This window comes from Myotis myotis, unplaced genomic scaffold (genome assembly GCF_014108235.1).
Source record: "Myotis myotis isolate mMyoMyo1 unplaced genomic scaffold, mMyoMyo1.p scaffold_m19_p_13, whole genome shotgun sequence".
NCBI classification, from domain to species: domain Eukaryota; kingdom Metazoa; phylum Chordata; class Mammalia; order Chiroptera; family Vespertilionidae; genus Myotis; species Myotis myotis.
The window spans coordinates 24,760,439-24,785,985 of record NW_023416317.1 but is presented as its reverse complement, the minus strand read 5'-3'; the positions used below and the strand labels follow the sequence as shown (position 1 = coordinate 24,785,985).

The 25,547-nt window shown below is 57.7% G+C and overlaps 1 protein-coding gene across 2 annotated transcripts in view; it reads left to right on the top strand.

Moving 5' to 3' along the window:
• The window catches only part of PLXND1 (plexin D1), a 53,282-nt gene that overhangs the window by 10,231 nt on the left and 17,504 nt on the right, over window positions 1–25,547 (top strand). For both annotated transcript variants that reach the window (XM_036332262.1, XM_036332263.1), the window contains exons 2-13: window positions 7,202–7,378; window positions 10,056–10,187; window positions 10,468–10,568; window positions 10,672–10,801; window positions 12,040–12,217; window positions 12,398–12,506; window positions 12,923–13,025; window positions 19,187–19,291; window positions 22,044–22,133; window positions 22,338–22,431; window positions 23,582–23,736; window positions 24,494–24,645. In XM_036332262.1, coding sequence (XP_036188155.1) covers window positions 7,202–7,378; window positions 10,056–10,187; window positions 10,468–10,568; window positions 10,672–10,801; window positions 12,040–12,217; window positions 12,398–12,506; window positions 12,923–13,025; window positions 19,187–19,291; window positions 22,044–22,133; window positions 22,338–22,431; window positions 23,582–23,736; window positions 24,494–24,645 — 1,526 coding nt within the window. The remainder of the gene's footprint in view (window positions 1–7,201; window positions 7,379–10,055; window positions 10,188–10,467; window positions 10,569–10,671; window positions 10,802–12,039; window positions 12,218–12,397; window positions 12,507–12,922; window positions 13,026–19,186; window positions 19,292–22,043; window positions 22,134–22,337; window positions 22,432–23,581; window positions 23,737–24,493; window positions 24,646–25,547) is intronic.

Sequence of the window (25,547 nt, the reverse complement as noted above, 5' to 3'; positions counted from 1 at the left end):
GTCTCCAGCACATGGGACTTGGCCCAGGGATGTTTGCTGGGGTCCCCAGGCCAGCCCTGTCCCCTCAGCTGAGCCCACAGCAGTTGTACCGTGACTCTGGGACCCAGGCCAGCACCCTCTGGGGAGGAGAGTGTGAGTTCCAGCCTCTAGGGCCCTGGAGCCCAGGAGGAGGAAGGCAGCCTGTGCCGGAGAGGCAGCCGGCTCTCAGCTTCTCCTGGCCTGCATCCCCTTCAGGGAAGAAGCTGGGACAAAACTGTTCCGGGTAAGGACGGCCAGCGCCACTGCACTGCCACCCCGCCCCCATTAGAGCTGGTGGGAGGGAGTGACTTCTCACTGGGGCTGCCCGTCCCACACTGTGCTCCTCTGGGACCCTGGGGGGAGGGCGGGAAACGGGGCCAGGCTGGGCTGGAATGAGAAACAGCTTCAAGAAGGGGGAGCGGAGTGTCTGGGGGGCGGGGGGGGGGGACCAGACCAGCTAACAAAACAATGGCTGCTTGAGTCAGCGGCTGTGGCCTTCGTTCCCAGGCGGGCCCTGAGGAGCAGGCCTGGCCCAGCTCCCAACATCCGGGCAGCACTGCTGACCCCGCCTCACCTGCTTCACTTTGGGAAGTGGGAGAGCGGCTCGTCCTGGGGGCTCCCCACTCCTCAGGCATCCCCGAGCTTCTGCCCAGTGGCCTGCAGAGCCACCTGGGAACGTTTGTTATGGTGTTGCTGTTACTGTCCCCACTTTACAGATGAGGAGACTGAGGCTCAGAGGGAATGGGGCACCCCACCGTGTTAAGAGCCATGAAGCTTGGCACATTAGGGGCCTCGGCTTCTGTCTGTGCGGGGGACACAGCAAGAGTGTGTGGGCCCCCTGCTCCCATCCCCATCCCAGGACAGCCAGGCCTCTGACCTCAGCCTGGGGGCTGTCCCTCCAGACTGTGTCCAGCCCCTCCGCAGGCCCCGGCGTGTTTGGGGGTGGGTGGACACTTGTGTTCAGGGCAGCCTGGCCAGCTGGCTCACACAGCCCTTCTTGACGGTGCCCAGTTGGCCCGGATGACCTCAGTGCCCTGGGCCTGGGTGACCTGCCTCCTCCAGAGAGGGGGTTGGGGAGACCACGGCAGGCCTCTCAAGCTCCGGAAGGGTCTGCGTGAACTGCTGTGGCCCGTTCGCCCTCCTGATTCAGGCAGCCGGGGGCAAGGTGGGGAATTGCTGCGCCGTGTGTTCTGCGGGAGCCTCTGCCCCTCTGTGTGCCTTCGTTCCCCTCTATGGCTTTTGCTCTCCGGCTCAGGGCCAGGCCTCCTATTGTTCTCTGGCCTGTTGGCCATCCTCCCCAGCCCTGGCCCGTCCAGGAAGCGGGCGTCTTGATCACCCACAGGGAGGTGCTGGTATTTCCTCTCTGGGTAGCAGGCAGCTTCCTCCTGGGCATGGGGGCCATTGCGAGAGGCCCCCCAGCATGGAGTCCATTCTGACCTCTCCCAGGGCCAGCAAACAGTAGCCCAGAGCTCTTTCCATGCCTCCGTTTATCCTCAGTGCAGGTGGCAGCTCAGTGGACTCCTAGCCCGGTAGGTACAGTGTCCAGAGAGGCCCCACAGACTGATGTGGGAGGGAGGAGTTTGGGTTTGAGAATCATAGGTGTGCCTTCAAATCCGGACCTGACCTGTGTCCTTGAGTGACCTTGAGGACACTTTCCCCTTTGACCTCAGCGCTTCTGAAGAAGTATGGGGGAGGAGTTACTCAGCTGGGCTTTGCAGGAAGCAACAATCCGGGCCCTTTTGTCTGGGCCTGGCTTTTGAGGTCCCCATTACATTGCACCTGCCTGGTCCCTGTTGGCTCCCTCCACCCTGCTCCTGTCTCTGGGGCATCTCCTGGCTGCTCCTCCGCTGTCCACGCTGAGGGAGAAGGAGCGGCCGGGACAGAAGGTCGAGGGAAACAGAGGGGCTGGCCAGACCCAGTAAGACCTTGAGGGCCCAGGAGCCAAGTTTGGGTTTATGTCGAGGGCACTGGGGATCCATTGAAGACTGTTGAGCTGTGGTGGGGGTACAGCCTGTTTTGGGTTGTTGTTTTCTTTTTAATAAACTTTTTATTTTGGGGTAATTTTAGATTTACAGGAAAGTTACACCGATAGTTCCTACATACCCTTCCCTCAGTTTCCCCACTGCTAAGGTCTTCCATTACCTTAGGACATTTGTCTAAACTAAGGAACCAACACAGGTAATTTGCTCTCAGCTAAACTCCAGATTTTACTCCACGAACGTCCTTTTACTTTTCCAGCCCCCCCCCCCCCCTTTGCATTTAGTGCTTCGTAGTTTGAAAGGTTCCTTTTGGCTGCTGTGGAGGGTGGGTGGGAGGTGCCCCCTTAGCCCCAGCCCGGAGAGGTGAGCGGAGGGCCATCTGTAGTCTGCCGCTTAACACCCCAAAGTGTGCTTTCCGCCCCTGGCAGTGAAACCGCACTTGCCCGAGATCACAGTTCAATAACAATAAAAAACTTGAGGCAGGAAGATACACAAAGTCCCAACAGCCGGTGTAGTCTCCACCTGGGACGGAACCACGGGGTCTTGCAGCCTGCCATGGTGCCCACCATCGCCGCCTCATCCTCCTCAGAGCGCCACCTGCGGTGCGACTGAGGTTTGGTGGGGTCTGCGGGCAGGATGTGGGAGGCCTGAGAAGCGAGGCTCTTGAAGCTCTTACTCCAACTGGCTTCCTGGGGAGAGAAAGTCAACACAATTACAGCTGGTAGTGAAATCGATATGTCAGAGTTTTAATGGGAGAGTGGGCAGAGCTGAGCTTTGGCACCAGGAGGCAGCTAGCCGGAGGGGTCAGGGAGCGTCCTGCTCTCAGAAAAGAGCTGAGACCAGGGGCTGCTGCTCGTCCCATTTTAGAGAGGGATAAACGGAAGTTCTTAGGGGAGTGGAGTCAACACTAGCCGCCAGGTGTTGTCTGGGCCTGGACACCTGTCTCCCCTGTGTGGCCACACGCAGAGTAGGCATACGGTTGACCCATAGTGTTCCCTTAGTTCTCCAGCACTCAGCCTGGCAGTGTTGCTCTCAGTCTCCCTCCTGCTTGGAAGGGAGCAGGCCAATGCAGTTGTTCACACTTTAGTCAGAATTAGTTTTCTTTCTTTAGTAAACACTCACCCCAGAGCTCAGTCTCTGCCCTGGGACTACCGTGCACAGGCGTCCGTGATAAATGAAGGGGGTGACGGGCACAGAGCCTTCACCGAGGAAGGGGGGTTGTTTTGAGTCACACTTCGAAGGCTGGCTAAATCGTACTGGCTGGGCATGCCTGGCAAAGGGAACCGCGGGGTGAAGACAAGGGGTCTGAGCGGCTCTTAGATGCGGAAAGGGCACTGGCCGCTGAGGAAATAGCATTGCGAAGGTTCGGGAGCCCTGGAGGGGAAATGTGGCCCCATTTGAGGAACTGCAAAGATTGGTGTCTCGCCGCAGAGGGTGGGGCACAGGGAAGAAGTGAGACTGAGGCCTGACCAGTTGGCAAGACCCAGATCACAAAGGCCTTGGGTGCCAGGCTTGATACTGAGGACAGCTGGGAGCCAGAGCAAGGTTTGACTCTGGGGAGGCCTGGCCAGTTTTGCTCTTGGAAAGGTGACCCTTGTGGGTCGCAGGGAGCTGCTGGGACAGTCCAGCCCTCCCCCCACCGCCAGGGGAATGACTGTTTCTGACAGGCCCACGCGGAGTGAGACTTGAAGGGAGGCGGGTGCTAAGGAAGGAGTTCCAAGCAGTGTCGTCTGGTCAGAGGGGTATTTTGGGCCCGTGGAGCCGGCCTCCCCAGGAGACCAAGTTCGGCTGAGGCCACACGTGGGACAGCTGCCTGGTCCCCAAGCCTACTGTCCCCGTTTTCCGGGCCGGCAGCCCCTCCCCCAACAGGGGAGGCATTTCCCGCTTCCATTCTTGAGCCAGTTCAAAGCCTTGTGACTTCCCCTGGCGGTGAGGGAGTCAGCTTACCCCTCAGAGCTCAGATCATCCGGAGCGGCCGATGGGTTACTTCTCCTTTAAAAAAATTTTTTTTTAATTTTATTTTTAGGATGAGAGAAAAAAAAGTTGGAGCAAAGGCTTTTTAGAAAATTCCTTCGGCACAGAATTAATGGCTTGTGAACGTCAGGGCAGGCAGGCGAGAGCGAATTCCCAGCACGCTCCCCCCTCATCCTCTCTGTTGCCCTGGCCCACAAATCACCCGGAGCTGGGCGCCTGTCCGGCTTTTCCCAGGACCCCCCGCCCGGGCTGGCTGGGTCCCCCATCGCAGGGCCCAGGGCAGGAAACCTCAAAGGTGCCATGGGGGCCTCAGGTCTCCCTTCCTTCCCAGACTCCCAGAGCTCAGGGAGGAAAGTCACGTCCTCTGGGCAAAGGTTTGCCATTTTAATTTTAAAACAACTAATTGTTTAATGATGCAAGTAATCCATATTCAGTGAAGAAAAGTTATGTAACCCCGAGGGAGAGCGTCCCTCCAGGGCCTGAGCGCAGACACAGCCGCTCGCCTCCTCCCTGCAGCTGCGGGGTGGCTCAGGGGGCCTGGCTGGGGTAGGCAGCTGGGGAGGAGGGGCAGTGCCCCCTCTCCAGGGCTGCCCAGCTCGGCACACACACAGGATGGAGTGGGGCAGAGCAGGACTGGAGCCGAGGGACGAGAGGGAGCCAATTACAGCTGACCCCTGAACAATGCGGGCCTGAACCACACGGGTCCACTTACAGGCAGCTTTTAAAAAACGTACAGTCGGCCCTCTGTATCCTCATGTTTTGCATCCACAGATTCAACCAAGCACGGATCAAAAACACTGTTTTGCATCTGTGTTTGGGAGTGCGTGGATGTGGAGGGCAGACTGTGCATTATTCTGTGACATTTTATATCAGGGACCTGAGCACCCTCAGGCTTTGGATACCTAGGGACGACTCGGGGAGTCAGAAGTTATACTCGGATTTTCATCTGCACAGGGAGGCAGCGCCCCTAACCCCTGTGTTGTCCAAGGGCCAACTGTATATGACACACCGGGGAATGGCACCTCGGGCAGAGGGAACAGCAAGGGCAAAGGCCCTGGGCAGGACCCAGCCTGGAATGTGTGAGAAATAAATGAGGCCAGTGTGGCTGAAGTGGACGGGTGAGGGGAGGAGGGTATGGAATGGGCTTGAAGGTCCCAGGGGCCTGATGGGAGGGAGGATTTAGGATTCAGGGTTTATTCTGTAAGTCACCAATAGAGGGTTTTAAACGGGGAAGACCTGCTTTGCATTTTAAAGGGCTCACTTGGCTGCTGTGTTCTGGGGAAATGTGGGGGACGGAAGGGCCTCCTGTATGAGAGAATGGCCGCCTTACCCTTAAGGGGTCAGAGGGAGTCAGGTTCAAACGCTTTGAGGTAGGCATGATTTGCCCGATTCCGCTTTATAATAATTGTAGTGACGATCATATCAGAAACAGCAATAGTACCAGCTAACACTGAGCATTGACCATAGGCCAAACCTGCTGGGAGTGCTTTTCAATGAATTATCTCATCCCAGCCCCTAGGAGGGAGGTGGTAGAGATGCACCCATTTTATAGCTGAGTATACTGAGGCTCGGAGAAGTGACTTGCTCAGGTCACCTCCAGCCATCCCACGGAAGACTACCCCACTCATGGGTTCTTGCCCAGGGCACCCCAGCCCCACCCCGTCTCTAGATTCCGGGCTCAACCTCTCAGGGTTGCGCTGGGAAACAGCCCTTGCCTAGAAGCCCATGAGGCCACAACTATGTTTATTTGCTCAAGGACAGAAGGACCCAGTATTTATTGTTTTCTTTTGAAAACTAGCTGAGCTTTTGTGCAAACATCACACAGGCACATAGTCAATGGCTTAGGTTTTGCAAAAAGCACAGATAAGCAAAAAAAAAAAAAAAAAAAAAGCCTCACTAAGCTCTACCTTAAAGCCCCTTTCAATGCTATGTTCTGGTGACCTTCTGAGTCCCTGCTCCCAGCCCCTGGGGGCCAGTGTGAGTTCAAGTCTGCCGTCGGCTTCAGTCTGTGGCATTGAGCTGGTGATCTCGAGCCTCAGTTTCCTCATCTGTGACGTGTGGCCTCAGAGGGCCTCCGGGTTTCAGGGAATTGATGCCCAGGCCTGGCCCACTGTCTGTCCCAGCCAACCTGACATGGTTACTGTCGTGACTTTTACTTTGTTGTTTATGCATCTGTTTTACCAAAATGGCTCTGACATCCCGTGAATTCTTCAACCAGATGCCCTTCTGTCATAATCGGTGCAGGTGTGTGTGTGTGTGTGTGTGTGTGTGTGTGTGTGTGTGTGGCACGAAGGGGCGGGAGTGGCTTTTTGGACTATGTGCCATCATTTATGTAGTTTCCGGCTCAGTCCTGTCAGATAGGAGGTTGTGTCCCCCATCGGGTCTTCTGAACTGCGCTTGTATCTGCATCCTTGTGGATGTGCACAGTCATCTTCTCAAAGGCATTTCCTGGGATCTGCTTTGTATTTTTGGAAACTTTGAAAGGACCACCTAGACCTGGAGAAGGGTGGGAAAGGTGGTGGCAAGTCCGGGAAACGGCGGGGCACGGGGATTAGAAGCCGCAGCCGTATGCTCTTGTGAGTTGGGGCTGGTTTGCTACCCAGGGTGGCACTGGACTGATCTGGATGGTGGGACTGGGGGTTTGGAGGCATCTAGCCTTGATTTGCCCACCAGTAATGTGGGTAGATGAGGGGATGTGTGCTTGAGGGCAGGGGAGGCCTCAACCTGGAGTCCTCTGGAGGTGGTACTGGGGTCAGAGCAGGAGGTCTGTGAGGAGGGTACCCCATGGTTGCTGTGGGGACATAGCTGAGGCAGAGGATGGGTCTGGTGTGGGCTCCTCTGCTCTGCCAGGCTGTGACCAGCCAGAAGGAGCAGCCTGTTATTACAAGGGCATGAGGGTATGTAAGGCTCCCCCTATCCCAACCTCCCCGGCCCCTGCACACTGACCTGTCCCCTTGCCAGCCCTTCTTACCCCATCCACAACTCCTCCGGAATGGCCCCCATGGACCTGAAACATCATCTTGGGGAAATTTTGTGTCTAAAGCCAAGGTCAGGGGTCAGTCTGGGGTCGGGGTCGGGACCCTGCTCGTATTTGGGTCTCAGCGCAGAGCTGGGCCTATAAAGCAGAAGCAAGACTTGAAGGCTCCAATGCTGAGCCCGGAGATGACACCGTGCGGGCAGGGAGCAGAGAAGGTTCTGGGGCGAGGTCTGATGTGTGGTTTCTCTTCCAGCTGCAGCCAGAGCAGTTGGACTGTGGAGCCGCCCACCTGCAGCACCCGCTGTCCATCCTGCAGCCCCTGAAGGCCACGCCCGTGTTCCGAGCCCCGGGCCTCTCCTCCGTGGCCGTGGCCAGTGTCAGCAACTACACGGTGGTCTTCCTGGGCACAGCCAGCGGGCGGCTGCTCAAGGTGAGGGTGGGGGAGGAGGCCGGGAGGGACGGGGGAGCAGGAGGCCGAGGTCCAATATTAGCCTTCATGTCCTCCGATTTGCCAGCACTTCAGTCCACAGAGCATTTCCACATCTGTCCCTTCCCCTCCTGCTATGACAGCAAGTGCCCTGTCGTGCAGAGAAGGGAACCCGCTGCCAGGGGCCGGCCCTTCCCTCCGTGTCTGCGCCGGGGCTTTGAGGCCATGGAGCTGCGGCCAAGTCTCTGGGCTCTGCCACTTTCAGGCTGTTTGACCCGGGGCAACGTAGTTCCTTTTTCTGGGCCTCACTGGCTCCATCTGTGCAGGGCTGTCAGCCCTGCCTCTTGAGACAGTTGTGGGGCTTTGATGGGGGGAGGCCACCGCCTGGCAAGTGGGGGCTGTCATCCCAGTTCCCCTCACCCCCACCCCCAAGGTGACTGGTTTCCAGCGGCAGTCACACCTGGCCTGAGGTTTCTGGAGCTGGGAAGGTGCGAGGGATCTGATTCCCGGGATGGGGCAGGATGGGGAGAGCCTCGATCTGCCCCCCTCAACCACCTCCCTTTCCCTGCCTGTCGAGGAAGGCAGCTGCCTGGCAGGCCTTCCGTGTGCACCAGGCCCTGGCCTAATGGACTCAGATCCGATAATCCAATTCCCTCAGCTGCCCAGGCAGACGCCACAGGCTGGGGCTGGGGTGGAGTGGGGTGCGGAGCCCAGCCCACCTGGCCCTGGGACCCTTGCTGCACCACTCACAGTGTGGGGGAGAGGCCAGGTGTGGGGGCTTGTCCTCAGCCTTTGAGCCCCCCATGGAAGGCCCTTACACAGTGGGGCTCGTGTTTTGGGGTCAGATACTTGGATTTGGATCCTGGCTCTGCCACGCCCAGCTGTGTGTCCTGAGTGAGCCTCCGTTTCCTTGTCCGTCATGTGGAAAATGAGCTGGACCATCCAGGACTGTGGTCAGAGTCTCCTGCAATGATGCCTCTGTGTGTGGGACACAAGGGGTCTCTGCTACTCCCTGCCCATGAAGCTGCAGTTATTAGGCACCCACTGTCTACCCAGCCTCGAAGGGCACATCATGGGCATTTCCTCTTTTAATTTTCACACCCCTGCAAGGGAGGCAGAGCCATGATTCCCACTTCAGAGATGGGGATACTGAGGCTCCGAGAGGGAAAACAGTTGCCCCCAAGTCACACAGCAAGAGCTGGGCTTGAATTCAGGTCCAGCTGGCCCAGAGCACACACTACCCCTCAACCCACCTCTTCACCCACCATCCTGCTCTGTGAAGACTCTGTCTCCCGCCAGCCTGGGGTTGAGATCATAATACACAGCCCGGGCCCTGGAGCACAGTAGGTGCTCAATAAACATTTGAAGGAGTAGAAATGAATTGAGTGTCTGCTGGATGCGTGGGGGTGGGACTGGGGGCAGCATACTGAACCTGGGCCAAGCTGCCTTGGACAGACTCTGCCAACAGGCCACCTGGGACTGGCGATGTCTCAGGGGCTGGACAAAAGCCTGTGGGAACCTGGGGAGAGAGTAATTTCATTTTGGTCTGTGGAGGGCATGCGGGCAGCTTTTCTGGAGGAGACCCTGGGAGAACAGAGGCTGGCCTCATTGGCACATGGGTGGGAGGGGGAGAGATATTCCAGAAGGGAGCACAACTGGGGCAAAGGCCTGGAAGTGGAATTTGTGAGTTGGGTTGAGTGAGTGGAGATGAGGCTGGCAGTAAGTTAGGGTCAGATCATTAGGACTTGCACAAGTTTATTACATAATCAGGAAGGACTCACTAAAGGTTTTAGACCCACAGAGGAGGCCGGGCAGTAGGAAGGCCCCGACCAGTGGTACGAGCCCAGGCCTGGTGCCACATGCTGGGAGTGAGTAAGGCCAGTAGAAAAAGAGCAGATTGAAGGGACTCTGAGGGACATACAGAGGGGCCCTCAGCTAGAGAAGCTTCCAGGCCCCCGCTAGTCCTGGTTGTCCTCCTGCCTGGACATTGGACCCCATGACCCAGCTCCAGCCTTGGACTCTGGGGTCAGACAGGCCGAGGTTGTATCGTGACTCTGAGGAGTCTTCATTTTATGATGCCTGCCAAGTCCCTCGGCCTCCTTGGGCCTCAGCTTCCTCATCTGCAAAATGGGTGTGAGGGGGGAGGTATGAGCAGTATGGCCCCATGGGCACTTTGCATGCATCTTTTCATTCAGTGCTCCCCACAGCCCTGTGGGGCAGGTACTGTCAGCCCCATTAGCTCAGGAAACCAAGGCCCATAGACGGGGAGTGCCTTGGACAACTTGTCCGTTTTACAGCTTGTAAATGTCAAAGCCAGAATCCAAACCCAAGTTCCTGTTCTTAGGCGTGACGCCAGACAGCCTCCCAGAAAATGTTTATAACTGTAAAGCCCGCACGTAGTCACAGGGTGGGATGTGTTGGTGGGGAGCAGAGAGGGAGCTCCTGATAGGAGCACAGCAGAGGCAAAAGTGTGCAGCGGCTAAACCCATCGCCCTTCCATGTCTGTGATTTCCCACCAGTCCTGGAGGGCCCGAGAGGATGGGGAGGCTGAGCCCCCAAGCCTGGGTCAGGTCCCCTCCGCCCGGTGACAGCTCCCCTGCGTTCGGCCTCCCCCTGCTGTGAGCACCCCCCCCCCCCCCGCCCCCGCACACCATCATCCTGACCACCCCCACCTCCGCAGATCAACCTGAATGAGAGCATGCAGGTGGTCAGCCGGCGGGTGGTGACGGTGGCCTATGGGGAGCCGGTGCACCACGTCATGCAGTTTGACCCAGCAGACCCTGGCTACCTTTACCTGATGACGTCCCACCAGGTAAGGCCAGTGCCCTGGCCTGACAAGGTCCCAGGATGAGCTGAGCTGTCTTGCTTGCCTGGCCTTTGCACACACTGTTCCTCCTGCCAGGAGCACCCCAATCCCCCACCTCCTTTGCCTGCTCACCCTTCACCTCCCAGTGCAGGGAAGCCTTATTCCCATGTTACCCCCATTAGAGTGTCGAGCCTCAGTTTCCCCCGCCTCTCATGGCCCTCACAGGCTGAGTGCCCTGGGAGGGGCTGGCAGCCTCACTGAGCTGGGCCCCTGCCTCTGCCTCCAGATGGTTAGGGTGAAAGTCGCTGCGTGTGCCGTGCACGCCACCTGTGGGGACTGCGTGGGTGCGGCCGATGCCTACTGCGGCTGGTGTGCCCTGGAGACACGGTGAGGTCCCGGGCAGGGGCAGGGGCAGGGTCTGGGCCTGGGCCTGGAGGCTGCAGCAGGAAAGCAGCCCACAGGGGTCCTGACGTGTGTCCTGCCGCTCCAGGTGCACCCTGCAGCAGGACTGCGCCAACTCCAGCCAGCAGCACTTCTGGACCAGCGCCAGCGAGGGCCCCGGCCGCTGTCCCACCATGACAGTCCTGCCTGCCGAGATTGATGTGCGCCAGGAGTACCCAGTGAGTTTTGGGGGGCAGGACCCACTGTGGGGGATACAGGGTGGGGAGCTGCCCTTCACCTGGCACCCAAACCCTGAGAGGTGGGACTCCTGCCCGTAGGGCCCCTGGGACCCAGAGACGACAATTCAGTGAGAATGGCTGGCTTTCCTGAGCTCTTACCGAGTGTCAGGACGTGCTGCGTGCATGGCGGTCACCTCTGGTCGGCCCCCCAGCACTCTATGCAGCGGATGCTCTTTACGTCCCCATTTTACAGACGAGGACACAGGCACAGAGGGGTACAGGCCGTACAGCTAGGGAGTAGCTGAGCTGGGAGTTGAACTCAGGTGGGCAGGCTCCAGAGTCCCAGGAAGGAGGAGCAAGTTGTAGGATGGGAGGAGAATGAGCACCCTCTCCCCCCCCCCCCCATCTTTCTGTCTTTTTCCAGCCCCAGAACAAGGGAGGGGGTGGAGGGATCACCAAGTGCCAGGCTGCTATTTCTCGTTCTCAGAAACAGGTGACTCTGTGGGGGCCATTGGCTCCCCCCTTGCCTGTGCCCAGGAGGGCCTTGAGCTACCTCAGCCCCTCCCCACCCATAGCAGGCAGTGTTGGGGCAGGAGTCCTTCCAGACCCTGGCAACGAGCTGGGGCAGAGGGACAGCAGGCCTGAGGCCCACCCGCCCTGCCCTCAGTGACTTCTCTGGAGCTGGGTGTCCTCATCTGTCCCCTGTTTCAGACAAAACCCTGGCCCTTGAGGGACTGACATGCTCCTGGGGTGAGAGAAAATGAGCAAGAAAGATGGTCAAGATGGTGGTAAACGCCATGGAGAAGAAAGTAGGACCGAGAGAGAGAGAGAGGGGTGGAGATGGAGTCAGGGGTGCTGACATTTTAGACCAGATCAGGATGGGGGGCCTCCCCGCAAAGGTGACATCTGAGCAAAGATGTGAAGTAGGTGAGCCAAGCCGAGTATCTGGGGAGAGTACTCTGGGCAGAGGGCACTGAGGTGAGAGCGAGTCTGAAGGATTTGGGAGAGTATTAGCGGATGGGCTCAGAGAGGTCATGGGCCAGGTCTTGCGGAGCCTCCTTGGCTACTGTAAGATGAGTTTCATTTTGCAGATAGAGAAACGGAAGCCGCTTGGTCACATGCAGGCTGCAACCTAGAGTCCTAGCCACCCCACCGCCATTGGTTCTCCCGGGTGGCGAGGTTGGGGGCGGGGCTATACGGGGAGGGCCTGCCCCCAGCTGAGGGCCCTTCGCCTCCAGGGCATGATCCTCCAGATCTCTGGCAGCCTGCCCAGCCTCAGTGGCATGGAGATGGCCTGTGACTACGGGAACAACATCCGCACTGAGGCCCGGGTCCCAGGCCCTGCCTTTGGCCACCAGCTCGCCTACTGCAACCTCTTACCCAAGGACCAGTTCCCGCCCTTCCCGCCGCACCAAGGTAAGCTCTCCGTTCACTGGACTGTGGAGACAGCCATCTGGGGTTCCTCAGATGCCCAGCCCCGAAGGGGTGCAGTGGTGGATCTCAGGCATGGGGGTCTTTATGTCACAGACTCTGATGTCAGTGGAGACCCCTCTACCCCCTTGTCCTTCTCCCCCTGGATCCCCCGATCCATTCCAGACCATGTGACCGTGGAGATGTCCGTGAGGGTCAACGGGCGGAACATCGTCAGGGCCAATTTCACCATCTACGACTGCAGCCGCATCGGACAAGTGTACCCCCACACGGCGTGAGTGGGGCGGGGGCTAGCTTCCAGGTGGTGGGAGGTTTTCGCTCGTGGGGAAGCCTTTGGAAGAAAAATGATAGTGTCATGGGGCAGATAGGCCCCTCAGCTGTTCACTCGCCAACTCATTTAGACAACAAACTATTCTCACCTCGGTGCCTGGGTTCTGTGAGCACCTAGGCTGGTCGGGGCAGAGAAAAGTGCTGTGAGTACTCTTCATTTAGTCTCCTGAAGGATCTGCTTGCCCATCCCCTTCTTGCATACCTCTTGCGGTGGGAAACTCACCATGCTACGAAGTGCACAGCCCTTCCTGGCAGCTCTGATGATGAGGAAGACCTTCCCTAGTGCTGGGATCTGCCTCCTGGGTTGCAGGGGCCCGGGCGGAGTGAGGGTCGAGAGCTGAGTATCCCCTTGTCTTCCAGCTGCACCAGCTGCCTGTCCACACAGTGGCCCTGTTTCTGGTGCACCCAGCAGCACACCTGTGTCTCCAACCAGTCTCGGTGCGAGGCCTCACCGAATCCTACGGTAAGCCGGGCCTGGGCTGCCCTCTGCCTCCACTATTTCATCACCTCTTTTTTTTTTCTTTTTCATTTAACATGTTGGAAACATTTCCACATCATTAAATTTTCTTCTTTGGCACCAGATTGCACAGCTGTGCCGTGCCGGTCACATGGCAGAGCATCTCACCAATCCCTGTTGTTGGACGTGCTGATTACTTTTTGCGTGCCAATGCGGCCAGGGCGCCGTATGCATCCTTGACTATCCCCTGCAGACCAATCCTTAGAAGTGGCACTTTGGGGTGAAAGTGTGGCTATATTTTTTACACCTTGAGCTCAGCTGCCCTCCAGGAAGCCTGAGCCAGTTTGTACTCCCACCTGCCATAGGAGGGCCCCTGTCCGCACATCGTGCCAGGACTGACTAGGGTTTAACTTCACCTTTAATATTTTCAGCAGCCCTAGGGGGTCAGGGAGTAGCAGACTGGTGATTTGAATCCAAACCCCTCTTTCTAAGACCATGTTCTTCCCGTTTCCCCACATGAGCTGGGCTGAAAGGCCCGTGTTTTGGTCTCCCCGTTGGCCCTGGGCACCCGGAATAGGGGGTGCCAGGCTCTTCCTGGGTGGAGAGGGCACGCTGCCTCAGGAACCACATGTTCCCAGGCTCTTTTGCTCATCCTGGTTCCTTGGGCTCTACGGGCTGATTCGGCACTGGCTATGGGCCGGGCCCTCCCCGGTGCTACAGGGTAGATAGGCTTAATTAATTGTAGCAGGGCCAGGTGTGGTGGTAGAGTGGGGAACAGGAGGAAAAATTCAAATGGAAATGCGACATACCTTTTGTTGGTTGTTTCCGGGGTGAGTTCACTTGCAGGGTGACCTCTTACGTTTGCCCCAAGAGCCTCCCAGGCTATTCCAAGCCGTGTGCCAGGAATGACCAAATGGGGTGCCGGAGACTTTGGCTGGGGTGGTAATGCCCAGCCAGATGGGATGACTGGACTGGGGGATGGGGACCGCAGGGTCCTGAGACCACAGCTCATCTCCTGTCACACCTGGCTGCTGGCCCTCTGTTTTGGATGAGGGCTACAAGGGACCAGATTGAGGTCCTGGTACCGGCCTGCAGTTCATCTCTCTAGGAAAGGGGTATTTCTGCCCATTTTCCAGATGGCACAACTGAGGTAGCCAATATGAACCAGGGGCTGGCTCCCAGGAAGCAGCCCCAGCCTCTTGGCACTGGACTCGGAGAAACTCGTCAGGAATCCTTGAACCTTGTCTGCTCACACTCTCCCGGTTCCAGCCCCTCCGGCCTGAGCCTCAGACGGGCTCTGAGGAAGGGGAGACCACCAGGAGCAGTGTCTGACTGAGGGCAGTGAGGCAGTCATGTGGATTTCTGTGCTGGGCGAGAGCCAGTGGGGGCTGCGTGGCTAAACCACAGGGGAGGCCCCAAGCCTCTGCAGAACGCTGGGATTTCCAGCCTGGACTGACCAGGACTCCTGCTCTTGTTTGGGGTCCACATCTTCCAGCCCCCAGTCCGGGGCTGTGCACACAGCAGGGACTCAGTGAATGCCAGTGGGAAGCATTTGAGCTGGCAGCCTGTCCCTAGAAGGGTGGTGGGGTGAGGGGGACCCAGTCTCAACCCAGTGTGTTTAGCATTTATTAAATATCTGTTGTATGCCTGAGTCTGGGCACTGGGAGAGAACCCAGTTAGGCACAGTTCTGCCCTCCCCATCATGAGCCAAGACCTGAGTTGTGAGCTGTGGCTGTGTGGCTCTGGGCCAGCCACCAAACCTCTCTGTGCCTGCTTCCCCATCTGTAAGATGGGACCTACTTCAGAGGCTGCACCTGTAAGGGACCGGCTTCATACTGGGCACATAGTAGGTGCGCAGGAAAAGGTGAGGTGGGACAGGAGGGCTTCTTTGTGAAGGGCCCTTTGTGCCAGCAGCTCACCAGCTGGAGGTGTTTCTTTGGCGGTGCCTCATAACCCCCTCCCCCCCAGACCTGTGTTCGGTGGGTCAGGAGGTGGGGTGGGGGCACAGAGAGGGCCTGTCTTAAAGGATTATGGTAATCCAGCAGGAGAAGAGGCAGCCCCCGCCCTGCGCCTGCAGGAGGCCCTGACCGATGCTTCATTTGCCATCTAATTGAGTGCCAGTTAGCTGTGGAGGCGCCATGCCTGTGGTCAGCGGCAGGCACGGGGTCGGAAGATCCTTCTGGGCCCCTCAGGAGCTGGGAGGAGGCGGTGGTCGTAGCCAGGCCTGGGCGGTGTCCCTGGGAAGCAGGTGCTAGGGCCGAGTCTTGGGTCACTTCCCTATTTCCTCCCAGGCCCCAGAGGAAGGATGTGGGGGCGTAGAGGATGCTGGGGGCAGGGTTTCAGCTTTTCCGAGGAGGGGGGAGAGAGAGGAATGCGGCCACCTCTTCCACTTTCAGTTGTCCAAGGGATGGTGTGGCCTCCCTGAGGGTGGCTTCCCCAAGGAGGTGCGACTTCCGGCCTAGGAGCAAGGAGGGCCGGCAGGTGGAAGGGCGGCTCCCTTGGTGGGGAGCCTGGAGGGACGCCTTCCTGAGGAGCCAGTGGAATGAGGGGTTTGGTAGGAATGTGGGGCAGTGTAGGGGGACGATGGGACTGAGGAGAGGTAGGGAGAGGGAACAGGTCAGTGGGGTCAGGGTCCTTGGGCCGGTCAGTGCTCCCTTCATTGGGATATCGGTTCTCTGCCCTTGAACTTGGTAGAGAACATGGGAGAGGCTGTGAGCTCCAGCGAGAGACAGGTCAGGCCCTCTGTGAAGCAGCACACGCTGGGCTCACGTTGGCTTATTGTGGCTCCCCGCCTTGTGGCCCAGCATCTGTCCCCTCTCCCCATCTCCCTCCTGAGCCTGCAGGCCGTGCCCTGAACTTCCTCCAGCAAAGGGAGAAGCCACTTGGCTTGGTTTGGTTGCAAGTAGGGAAGCCCTAGGGCAGTGATGGCGAACCTATGACACGCGTGTCAGAGGTGACACGCGAACTCATTTTTTTGGTTGATTTTTCTTTGTTAAATGGCATTTAAATATATAAAATAAATATCAAAAGTATAAGTCTTTGTTTTACTATGGTTGCAAATATCAAAAAATTTCTATATGTGACACGGTACCAGAGTTAAGTTAGGGTTTTTCAAAATGCAGACACGCAGGGCTCAAAAGGTTCGCCGTCACGGCCCTAGTTCAAGCTGGCCTCAGCCCCTACAGGATGAACTGACCCATGTGAGTGAAAAGTCCGGGAGGTGGCATCACCGTCGGGCACAACTGGATCCAGGGGCTCCAGCAAGGTGGCCGGGCCCTCCCCAGCCCTCTGGGTGGGCGCCATGCTCAGCAGGCCATCCCTCCTGGCAGCAAGATGGGCTCAGCTACTTCAGGCTGCTCCCATCCGTTAGCCCTGGGAAACAGGAGCGCTTTCGTTGGTTCTGGCTGGGGTGGCTCAGTTGGTTGAGCACCGTCCTGTGCACTGAAAGGTTGCCGGATTGATTCCCAGTCAGGGCACATGCCTGGGTTGTGGCTTTGATCCCCAGTCGGAGCAGGTGCAGAAGGCAACCCATCGATGTTTCTCTCTCTCCCCACCCCTCCCACCCCGCTCTCATCCCCTCCTTTTCCCTCCTCCTCCCCCTCTCTCCCTTTTTCTCTCTAAGCGTGTCTTCAGGTGAGGGTTTTTTTTAAAAAAAAGAAGAGCTTTCATTGGTTGTGCAGAAGTCCCATAGATGAGTCTCACTGGCTGAACCAGGGTTCCCTACATTCTCTGAACCAATTGCTGAGGCCAGGGTGGTCTGGGCACCCGCTCATCCCCGAGGCTGGGTTTAGAGTCAGTCTTCCCAAACCGGAGAGCTGGGTTTGGGGGAAGTTCCCCAAAGGCCAAGCCAGAGTTGGAGGCAGATGGTCGTGGTGGGGGCCAGCAGGAGACACACTTGCTGCCCCCATGGAGGCTTCGCTGACCCTGGGGGAGGCACTGGAGGAGGGCAAAACTGAGCCAGCTCTCAGCCTTGGTTCTACTCAGTAGAATGCGTTCAAACATCCAAATGGCCAGGGGTTATAGGGGTCAAGGGGAGTCGGGGCCCCTCAGAGATGACCCCACATCATTCCCTCTGGAGGGCCTTTTATGGGAGCCCCTCTCTGTTGACCTTCACCCCTAGGCTCCTCTGTCGGCCACCTACCGATGGGTAGGGAGGAGCTGGGGGGACAGAGCCGCTGGTCTCCAGCCAGCTGCAAAGCAGAACTGGCGGCAGCTGGGAAACCTAATTGAGAACATGTGGGTTCCATTCTCTGGAATTCCATGGCGTTCACACGAGACAGCACAGGACAACGACTCAGAGAGGGACAGCGACTTGTGTGTGCTCACACAGGGGGCTGGACACCAGCTCCCACCTCCCAGCCATGCACCGTCAGCTCAGGAGGCCTCACCAGGGCCTGAGTGTCTCACTTCTTCAGCTGAGGCCCTGTGCTCTGCACCAGGCACAGCCCCCAAGGAAAACCCCCCGTTGGGGTGACGTTTCTGGCCTGGTGGTCAGCAAAAGGTCTGGACAACTAGAGCCCTCTTGTGCTGCACATTCCATCTCGGGCAAACCTTTACTTCTCTGTGCCTCGATTTCCTGTCTGTCAAATGGGTATGATGAGAGTACCTACGTCCTAGGGTTGAGGGAGGAAGGATTTGGTGCTGAGAACTGTCCCGGTGCACAGTGAGGTCTGTGTGAGTCGTGGCTGCCACTGTCGTTGGCATGATCATTAGTGATTATTGGCCTTGGTATCCCCTCAAGGTCAGGTTTGATGCGAGACCCCTGAGGTTCCCCTCAAGGAGCTCCCTGTCTGATTAACACTGAGGAGAAAAGGCCTCCACCTTCCCTCCCTTGACGCCTTTGACTCTGGCGGTGACCTCAAGGTGACAGATGGATCATCATGTTTCCAAACCCTTCCCCAACCAGACTTGGGCAGGAGGAGAGCAGAGCAGGCAGCCCCTGGGCCGAAGGGTGGCTGGCCCCTTAGGATGGCTGTGGTTGCTCCAGGGTCCCCTACGCTCCCCTCTCTCAGGGTCCCAGCAGGTGAGGCTCTCGGAGTTTGAGGAGGCAGGACATGGCCCACCGGGAACCCAAGGCAGGATAGGAGCTCCAAACTTCCCAGCTCAGAGAGGCCACTAAGTTGGCACGGTGGGCACAGCCCTGGTCTCTGCCCCTCAGCCTGGGCCTCAATTTCTGGCCTGAGAGTGACAGATGGGAGTTCAAAGACCAGCTCTGCCCTCTGACCTCAGGCCACCCCCACCTCTCTGAACCCCAGATTCTTTTTTTTTAATATGTATTTTAAAAAAATATATTTTTATTGATTTCAGAGAGGAGGGGAGAGGGAGAGATAGGAACATCAATGCTGAGAGAGAATCATTGATCGGCTGTCTCCTGTATGAAAGCCCGGGCATGTGCCCTGACCAGGAATCGAACCGTGACCTCCTGGTTCATGGGCCAACGCTCAACCACTGAGCCACACCGGACAGGCATGAACCTGAGGTTCTTGCCTGCTCATCTTCCCTCCCTCCCTCCCTTCCTTCTTTGAAATAGCCTTAGTGGCTCCACCTCTGCCATGGGAATGATGATGCCCAGGTCCTCCCTGGGATTCTGGGAGCTGGCGCCTCTGCCCAGGGCTGTGACTTGAGCCCAGGCAGTGAGAAAGGCTGTCCGCTGGAGCCTGGTGGCACCAGGCCCTTCACAGCCCGTTTCTCATGGGCCATTCAGAAGTCCGGTTTCTTTTCTCTGAATCATTAATGTGTGTCATCTGAAAACTGGCATTCCAGAGCGGGGAGGGGTCTTGGGGTGTGGGCACAGCCCCCATTTCACAGGGGCCGATCCTCAACCTCAGCCTCCTGGCCTCCTCTCAGAGGCATGGGAGGGATCCAGTTCTACCACTTGACGGGTTATGTGATCGCTCTGTGCCTCAGTTTCCTCATCTGTAAAATGGGGCCAGTACACCTTCCTGCCCATGGTGTTGCCATGAGGATCAAATGAGAGGGTGGGGACTCACTGGCATGTTGCCTTCAGTGCTGGTGGATCATACAGTTTTGTTGCTAGTGTTCCTCACACCAGCTGACTGGTATCTCCTCGGGGAGGCAGGACTGCATGGGCAGGCCGGGTGGCCATGAAGCCGTCTCTTCTGAAATGCCTCCTCGGTCAACTCCACCTCCTTGTGTTTTTCCTGCAGAGCCCTCAGGACTGCCCCCAGATCCTGCCTTCACCCCTGGTACCCATGCCCACAGGCAGCTCCCAGACCATCCCAGTGCGTCTGGCTAACGCTGCCTTCTTCCAGGTGAGTGGAGGCCAGGCCAGGTGGGAGGGGGCGGGAGGCTGGGAGAGATACGTCCCAGTGGGGCCCCGTGCTGTGGGCCCACCACCCATGTTTTGGTTTCCTTGCTCTGAGTTTCCAGGTTCTGTTAGAGAAAGCCCCGCTCTGGTTGCACAGAAAAGAAAAAGGGAAGTGGGTGGTAAGGCCCCAGTGATGGCGAACCTATGACACACATGTCAGAGGTGACACACGAACTCATTTTTTTGGTTGATTTTTCTTTGTTAAATGGCATTTAAATATATAAAATAAATATCAAAAATATAAGTCTTTGTTTTACTATGGTTGCAAATATCAAAACATTTCTATATGTGACATGGCACCAGAGTTAAGTTAGGGTTTTTCAAAATGCTGACACGCCAAGCTCAAAAGGTTCGCCATCACTGGCCTAGGCCAAGGGGACAGCAGCCACCAGCAGCCTAAGGGGAACCCTGGCCAGGACCCACTGGGCATCAGAATGCTGGGTCCAAGACCCCCAGACTCCCCTACCTTCTTAAGATCCCCGGCAGAGCTGGGCCACAGCCCATGGTGGGCACTGCCCATGTGTACCCCGCCCTGCCCCACCCCCAGGCTGAACTGTGACCCTGGACACATCTCCTCAGGGGTGGCTGCCAGTCTTCCCTGGAGAAAGGCCAGAGAACCCCCTGCCGCCCCACGCTCCCTGGTCCACATGGGGAAAAGGAGGTCCAGAAAAGGGAAGTTGATGCCTCTGGGTCACAGCACGTCAGGCTAGACTCGTACCCTGGCCCCGGACTCCCGATCCAGTGCTCTTCCCTACAGCCAGCCTTCCCTCCCCCCACTTCCCATCTGGGCTGGGGGAGGGGATCTCGCCCCTTTCTGGGTCCCTTCTGGGTGGGAAGCGTTGATGAGTCCTGGAAGCCTGCCAGCCCCCCCCTTCCACACTCCTGGGTACTCGCCATCTGCCGCTCTCACTGGGAAGCTGGGCCTGTCGTCACTCGTGGGGGCCACGTGCTGGGCGTCCGGGATGTGGCTGGGCTGGAGCTCTGTGGGGGGCAGGCGGGGCCCTGCCCTTGGCCCTCACGCTCCACCCTGCAGTGGTTGGGGCTGAGCCTCCCAGAACTTCCAGGGGTCTGGGTCCATGGGGAGCACCTTGCTGCTCCCCTGGGCTGCAGGAACCTGCCATCGGGAGGCCCACGCCCTGGTTGGGTCCTGGCTGCTGCTTTCCGGCTATTCGGGGACACGTGTCTCCTTCACTGACCTCAGTGACCGGCCCTCCTTTCCTCAGGCTGCTCCTAAGCACTGAGGGTGGGCGTGGGCAGAGCCCTGCCTGGCGTCTGCTGCAGCCCTGTTTGCTGAGCCTACACCCTGGGGAGCCCCAGGACAGGCTGGACCTGCCGTCCCCCAGGTGGCCCAGGCCTGAGCTCAGGGACTCAAAAGGACAGACCCACCTCTCGGCTTAGCATCGCAGGGAACAAATGAGCTTTCAGCCCTGTCAACAGCCACTTTCCTGTGCTGGCTTCAGAGCGATGGGGCGTGGGGCAGGGTAGGGGAAAGGTTGCTGACTTGCTTTCTCCGCAGAGTGTCACATCTGCCACTGATAGGTACACAAACAGGAAGTCCTGCCACGTGGCTGCCCAGCACTCACGAAACCCGAGTTTGTTCGCTCAGCAAATATTGGCTGATGCTGCTCCCCAGAAGCCCTGTGCTGGGCCAAGGGCAAGATGAGACTGGGGAATCGGGCCCTGTTTATTCATCCACCATTTATCGAGTGCCTTCTGCATACTAATAACAGCCAGCACATATTAGGCACCCACAGTGTACAACCTACTACAGATACACAGTCTCCACTTTTCTCAGCAACCCTGCAAGAATAGGGAGGCTCGTTTCATTGCAGAGTTTAGGAAACCAAGGCTCAGAGAGGAGGACTGCATGCATAGGGTTGCACAGCTAGGAAGTAGCAGAGATGGGACTCAAACCCAGGCCTGTGTGAGGTAGAACCTGCGCTCTTTCAACTGCTGTCAGCTCCCCAGGTGTCAGAGGGATCTGGGTGAGGGGACAGGTGGGAACAGAGCCTGGGCATCGGGATAAGGGCAGTCCTTGACGTAGAGGGTGGGGAGTAGGCTTTAGGGGCGTAATAGAACCTCTGCATGCACTCAAGTACTTACTGCTGAATGAGTGACCATATGAGGATGCCCCCTGAATTGAGGGGGTCTGGGAAGGCTTGGAATGTGGGGTATTTGAGCTGGATTTTGAAGACTGTGGAGTTTTGCTGGGTGATAGGAGGAGAGACAAACCTTTTGAGTGGAAGAATGGGCTTGGTCAAAGGCCTGAGGGCAGGACAGTCTGTGCTATGTCCAAGAGTGTCCTGTCTGCCTGGGGCATGGGCTTGTGGGGTGGGGTGTTAAGGTGTGGGTGTTAAGGTGTGGGTGTGAAGGTGTGGGGTGTTAAGCATGCTAAAGAGTTAGCACCTCACGAGCTGAGGAAAAGGCTCTCGTTTTGGGCCATAAGGGGTGTTGGAGAGGCTTTTAGTGACATGGAGCACACAGGCTAAAGTTCTAGGAGTTCACGTACTCCTTGCCGCCCTCGAGCACTGGGCATGGAGGCAAGAAAGGACATTCTGGAGGAGGGTACAGCCCAGCAAAGGCTGAGAGTAGGACCAAGCCCACGCTCCAGGGCAGTGGTCCATGAGGTCCTGCTGGAGTTGGAGGGCAGGGGGTGCTGACCAGACTCTCCTACCCCACCCCCTTCTTTCCCACAGAGCGCAGCCCTTGAATGTAATTTTGGGCAGGAGGACATCTTTGAGGCCGTGTGGGTGAATGAATCAGCTGTGCTCTGTAACCAAGTGGTGGTGAGTGGTGTGGCTCCGGCGGGGGCAGGGGGAGGCCTGCACAAGTCCACATGCTGCACTGTCTTCTTCCCATCTAACCTCCTGCTCCTGTTGGTCCCCCCCAGTCCCAACAGCTCTGCCCTCAGCTGTCTCCATGGCATCCTCTCCCCCAGCAGAGACCCGGACACCGTCTACACCCCTCACGCTTTTCCCATCCTTTTGCAGCTGCACACGACCCAGAAGAGCCAGGTGTTTCCACTCAGCCTCCAACTAAAGGGACGGCCAGCTCGGTTCCTGGACAGCCCTGACCCCATGACAGGTTGGAGCCCCCATCCACCCACATGGCTCCAGGGGACTCAGCCACCATGGGTGGGCTCGGCCGTGGGGGGTCTCCTCCCAGTGCTCACTGTACAGGCAAGCTGCCCCCCCTCGCCATCCCTAATGCACCCAGGCTCTCGATGCCAGCCCTGCCATCTAGTACCTGTTCATTTAGTATTTATTTATTTACTTAAAGAAAAACAGCAGCCCAAAGATTTATGTTTTACTCAATTTATATACTCATCGGTTCGCTTGGGGCTCCACTCTGTGCCATTAATTTTTTTTAAAAAAATTAATTTTTTATTGAATTTATTGTGGTGGCATTGTAGTACGTATGTATTGAGCAGCTGCTCTGGGCCAGGTACCACGCCCTCGGGTCACCTCCAAGCCAATGGCTGTGTAGCCTCGGGCGTGTCCTTGCCCTTCCCTCTCTGGGCCGCAGTGTCCCCAGGTGAAACGAGGGCACAGGACCTTTTGCAGGGGCCTCGGAGGATTTGCAGGGATGACGCGCACAAAGCTAGCAGGTGCCCGGGGCACCATCAGCCCCCAAACGGTGGTTGGTGTCCTTACTCTCATCAGATGCTTGAATCAACTCTCCAAAGGCCTGTCTGCTCATGGGGAGTCTCAGACATCCCTTGTGGGCATGGGCCCCCCACATCCCCACCACCGAGGCCTCAGACCCAGCCTGCACACCCGAAGAACCCTCCCTGTAGGCCTTCTTGGGCCACTCCCAGGGTCTGCGGCCCGCAGAACCCACGCTGCTCAGTGTTTCCCAGCATCCCGGAGCTCCGCTGTGGGTAAAAAGACCCACTCAGACCTGAGTGCGCATCCCAGCTCCGTCACCCATAGGCTGTGTGACCTTGACCAGTCACTCAACCTCTCTGAGCCTCCTCTCCTGTCTGCCAAACGGGCCTAATAAACAGCTCCCAGCTGATAGAATTGCGGTGGGGATGAATGATATGAACGAGGCTGTGGCTGTCCTGGGCTTAGCACAGGCCCCAGGAGGTTTGGAGAAAGTACCAAGAACCTCCTGGGGTCCTGACCCTCAGAAACAGGGCCTGCCTGTGGGTGGGCACCACAGTGCGTGGGTGAGTGTGGAGGGGACAGCGGTAATGGGGGGCTGACCCCTGCTGCCTGCATGTCTTTCCCAGTGGAGGTCTATAACTGCGCCATGGGCAGCCCCGACTGTTCTCAGTGCCTGGGCCGGGAGGACCTGGGCCACCTGTGTGTGTGGAGCGACAGCTGTCGCCTTCGGGGGCCCCTGCAGCCCCTGCCTGGAGCCTGCCCTGCCCCCGAGATCCGGGCGGTAAGCACCCCCACCCCCATGGGAGCCCCTGCCTGTGCTCCCGCACAGCACACGTGCCTGCACGCCCGGCACACTCGCACTGTTGCCTGTTGAACGCCTGGGTGCTGGGCCTCTGCAGGCCTGGAGACATCGCAGTGTACAAAACAGAGTGCCTGCCCTCAGGGAGCCATGCTTTAGGGAGGGATGAGTAAGGGAATAAGTTATAGAGGAGGCGGCAAGTGCTACGGAGAAAAGTCGCAGGGCAGGGGCCTTGGGAGGCGGGTGGCGGAGATGCTGGACGGAGTGTGTCTAGTGTTATAGCAACGGCAGGGGACATGGTGACAACTGAGGATGCCAGTTACTCCCAAGCCTCCTTTTTAATTAAGAAAAACGTCTCAGGGAATGATTCTGATTGCTCAGCCTGGGTGGGTCAGGGGAGGAGTCAGCCTGAGTCACCTGCCCATCCCAGACCCAGTCAGCTCTGGCTGGGATGCCGGATCGTGTGGTCAGGTGTGGTATCCTCAGGAGACCCCCCCATAGCATTGAGTCTGTCCATATTGTTATTAGACCCTAGTGGGCTTACTAACACACACACACACACACACACCCTCACTGGCAGCCCAGTGACCTGTGAGGTGACTAGCAATCCCAGCATTCTCAGAGCCTCCCCTAAGTGGCCAGTCTGTGTGGCCCCGCCTCCCCCTGGGTGCCTGTGACAGTGGCGGGGATCCCTGCCCGCATCCCAGCCTCAGAACCCTATTCTCTGGTCACCCGGCAGATTGAGCCCCTGAGTGGCCCCTTGGACGGTGGGACCCTGTTGACCATCCATGGCAGGAACCTGGGCCGGCGGCTCAGCGATGTGGCCCATGGCGTGTGGATTGGCGGCGTGGCCTGTGAGCCACTGGCTGACAGATACACAGTGTCAGAGGAGTAAGTAGCAGGCAGTCCCTGGGGCAGTTTGAGTGACCTCTGCCCCCCTCCCGCACCCCCCCCCCCACACACACACACCTGGCAGTGACAACCTCATATCTGCCCTCCTATCTCCCTTTGGCCATCCCACCCTCCTCAGCAGACACCCTTCTGCCCCCGCCCCCCCCACAAGTTGCTCACTCCGAGGTCTCCTGGACTTTGCTCCCATCATTCCCACCACACATTCTGCCCTTTGCTGCTCGGGACACCACTCAACCTTCAAGTGCCCACTCCTCTGGGAAGCCCTCCCATGTTCCCCTAGACCAGTGGTTCTCAACCTTCTGGCCCTTTAAATACAGTTCCTCATGTTGTGACCCAACCATAAAATTATTTTCGTTGCTACTTCATAACTGTAATGTTGCTACTGTTATGAATCGTCATGTAAATATCTGATATGCAGGATGGTCTTAGGCGACCCCTGTGAAAGGGTTGTTCGACCGCCAAAGGAGTTGCAACCCACAGGTTGAGAACCGCTGCCCTAGACCAACTTCCACAGAAGCCTTGCTCTGATGAAAAAAAAAAAAGAAAAAAAACACAGTTAAGAGAGAGTGTGGGCTGCTGGTGAGGTGCAAAGATCCGGGCCTATAGCTATAGGCCTGGCCTGAGGGCTCTAGGATGCCTTTGGGGGCAGGGAATGAACGAACTGGATATTGTTTCGGAGCCCATATGTCAGGCTTGCAGATAAGGCTACCAGCCGAGCAAATGTTCTGTGGTCACAGAACTTTCAAGTGTCCTAAGAGACTATCTTGTCTAACCCCTTGTCATATGGTTGCAGAATTGTGGGAAAATTGTAGAGTCGGGGAGGGGAGGGTGTCCTGGGAAGAGCCAGGATGACATCTGGGGGGGTGGGGGGGCTCAGTGGT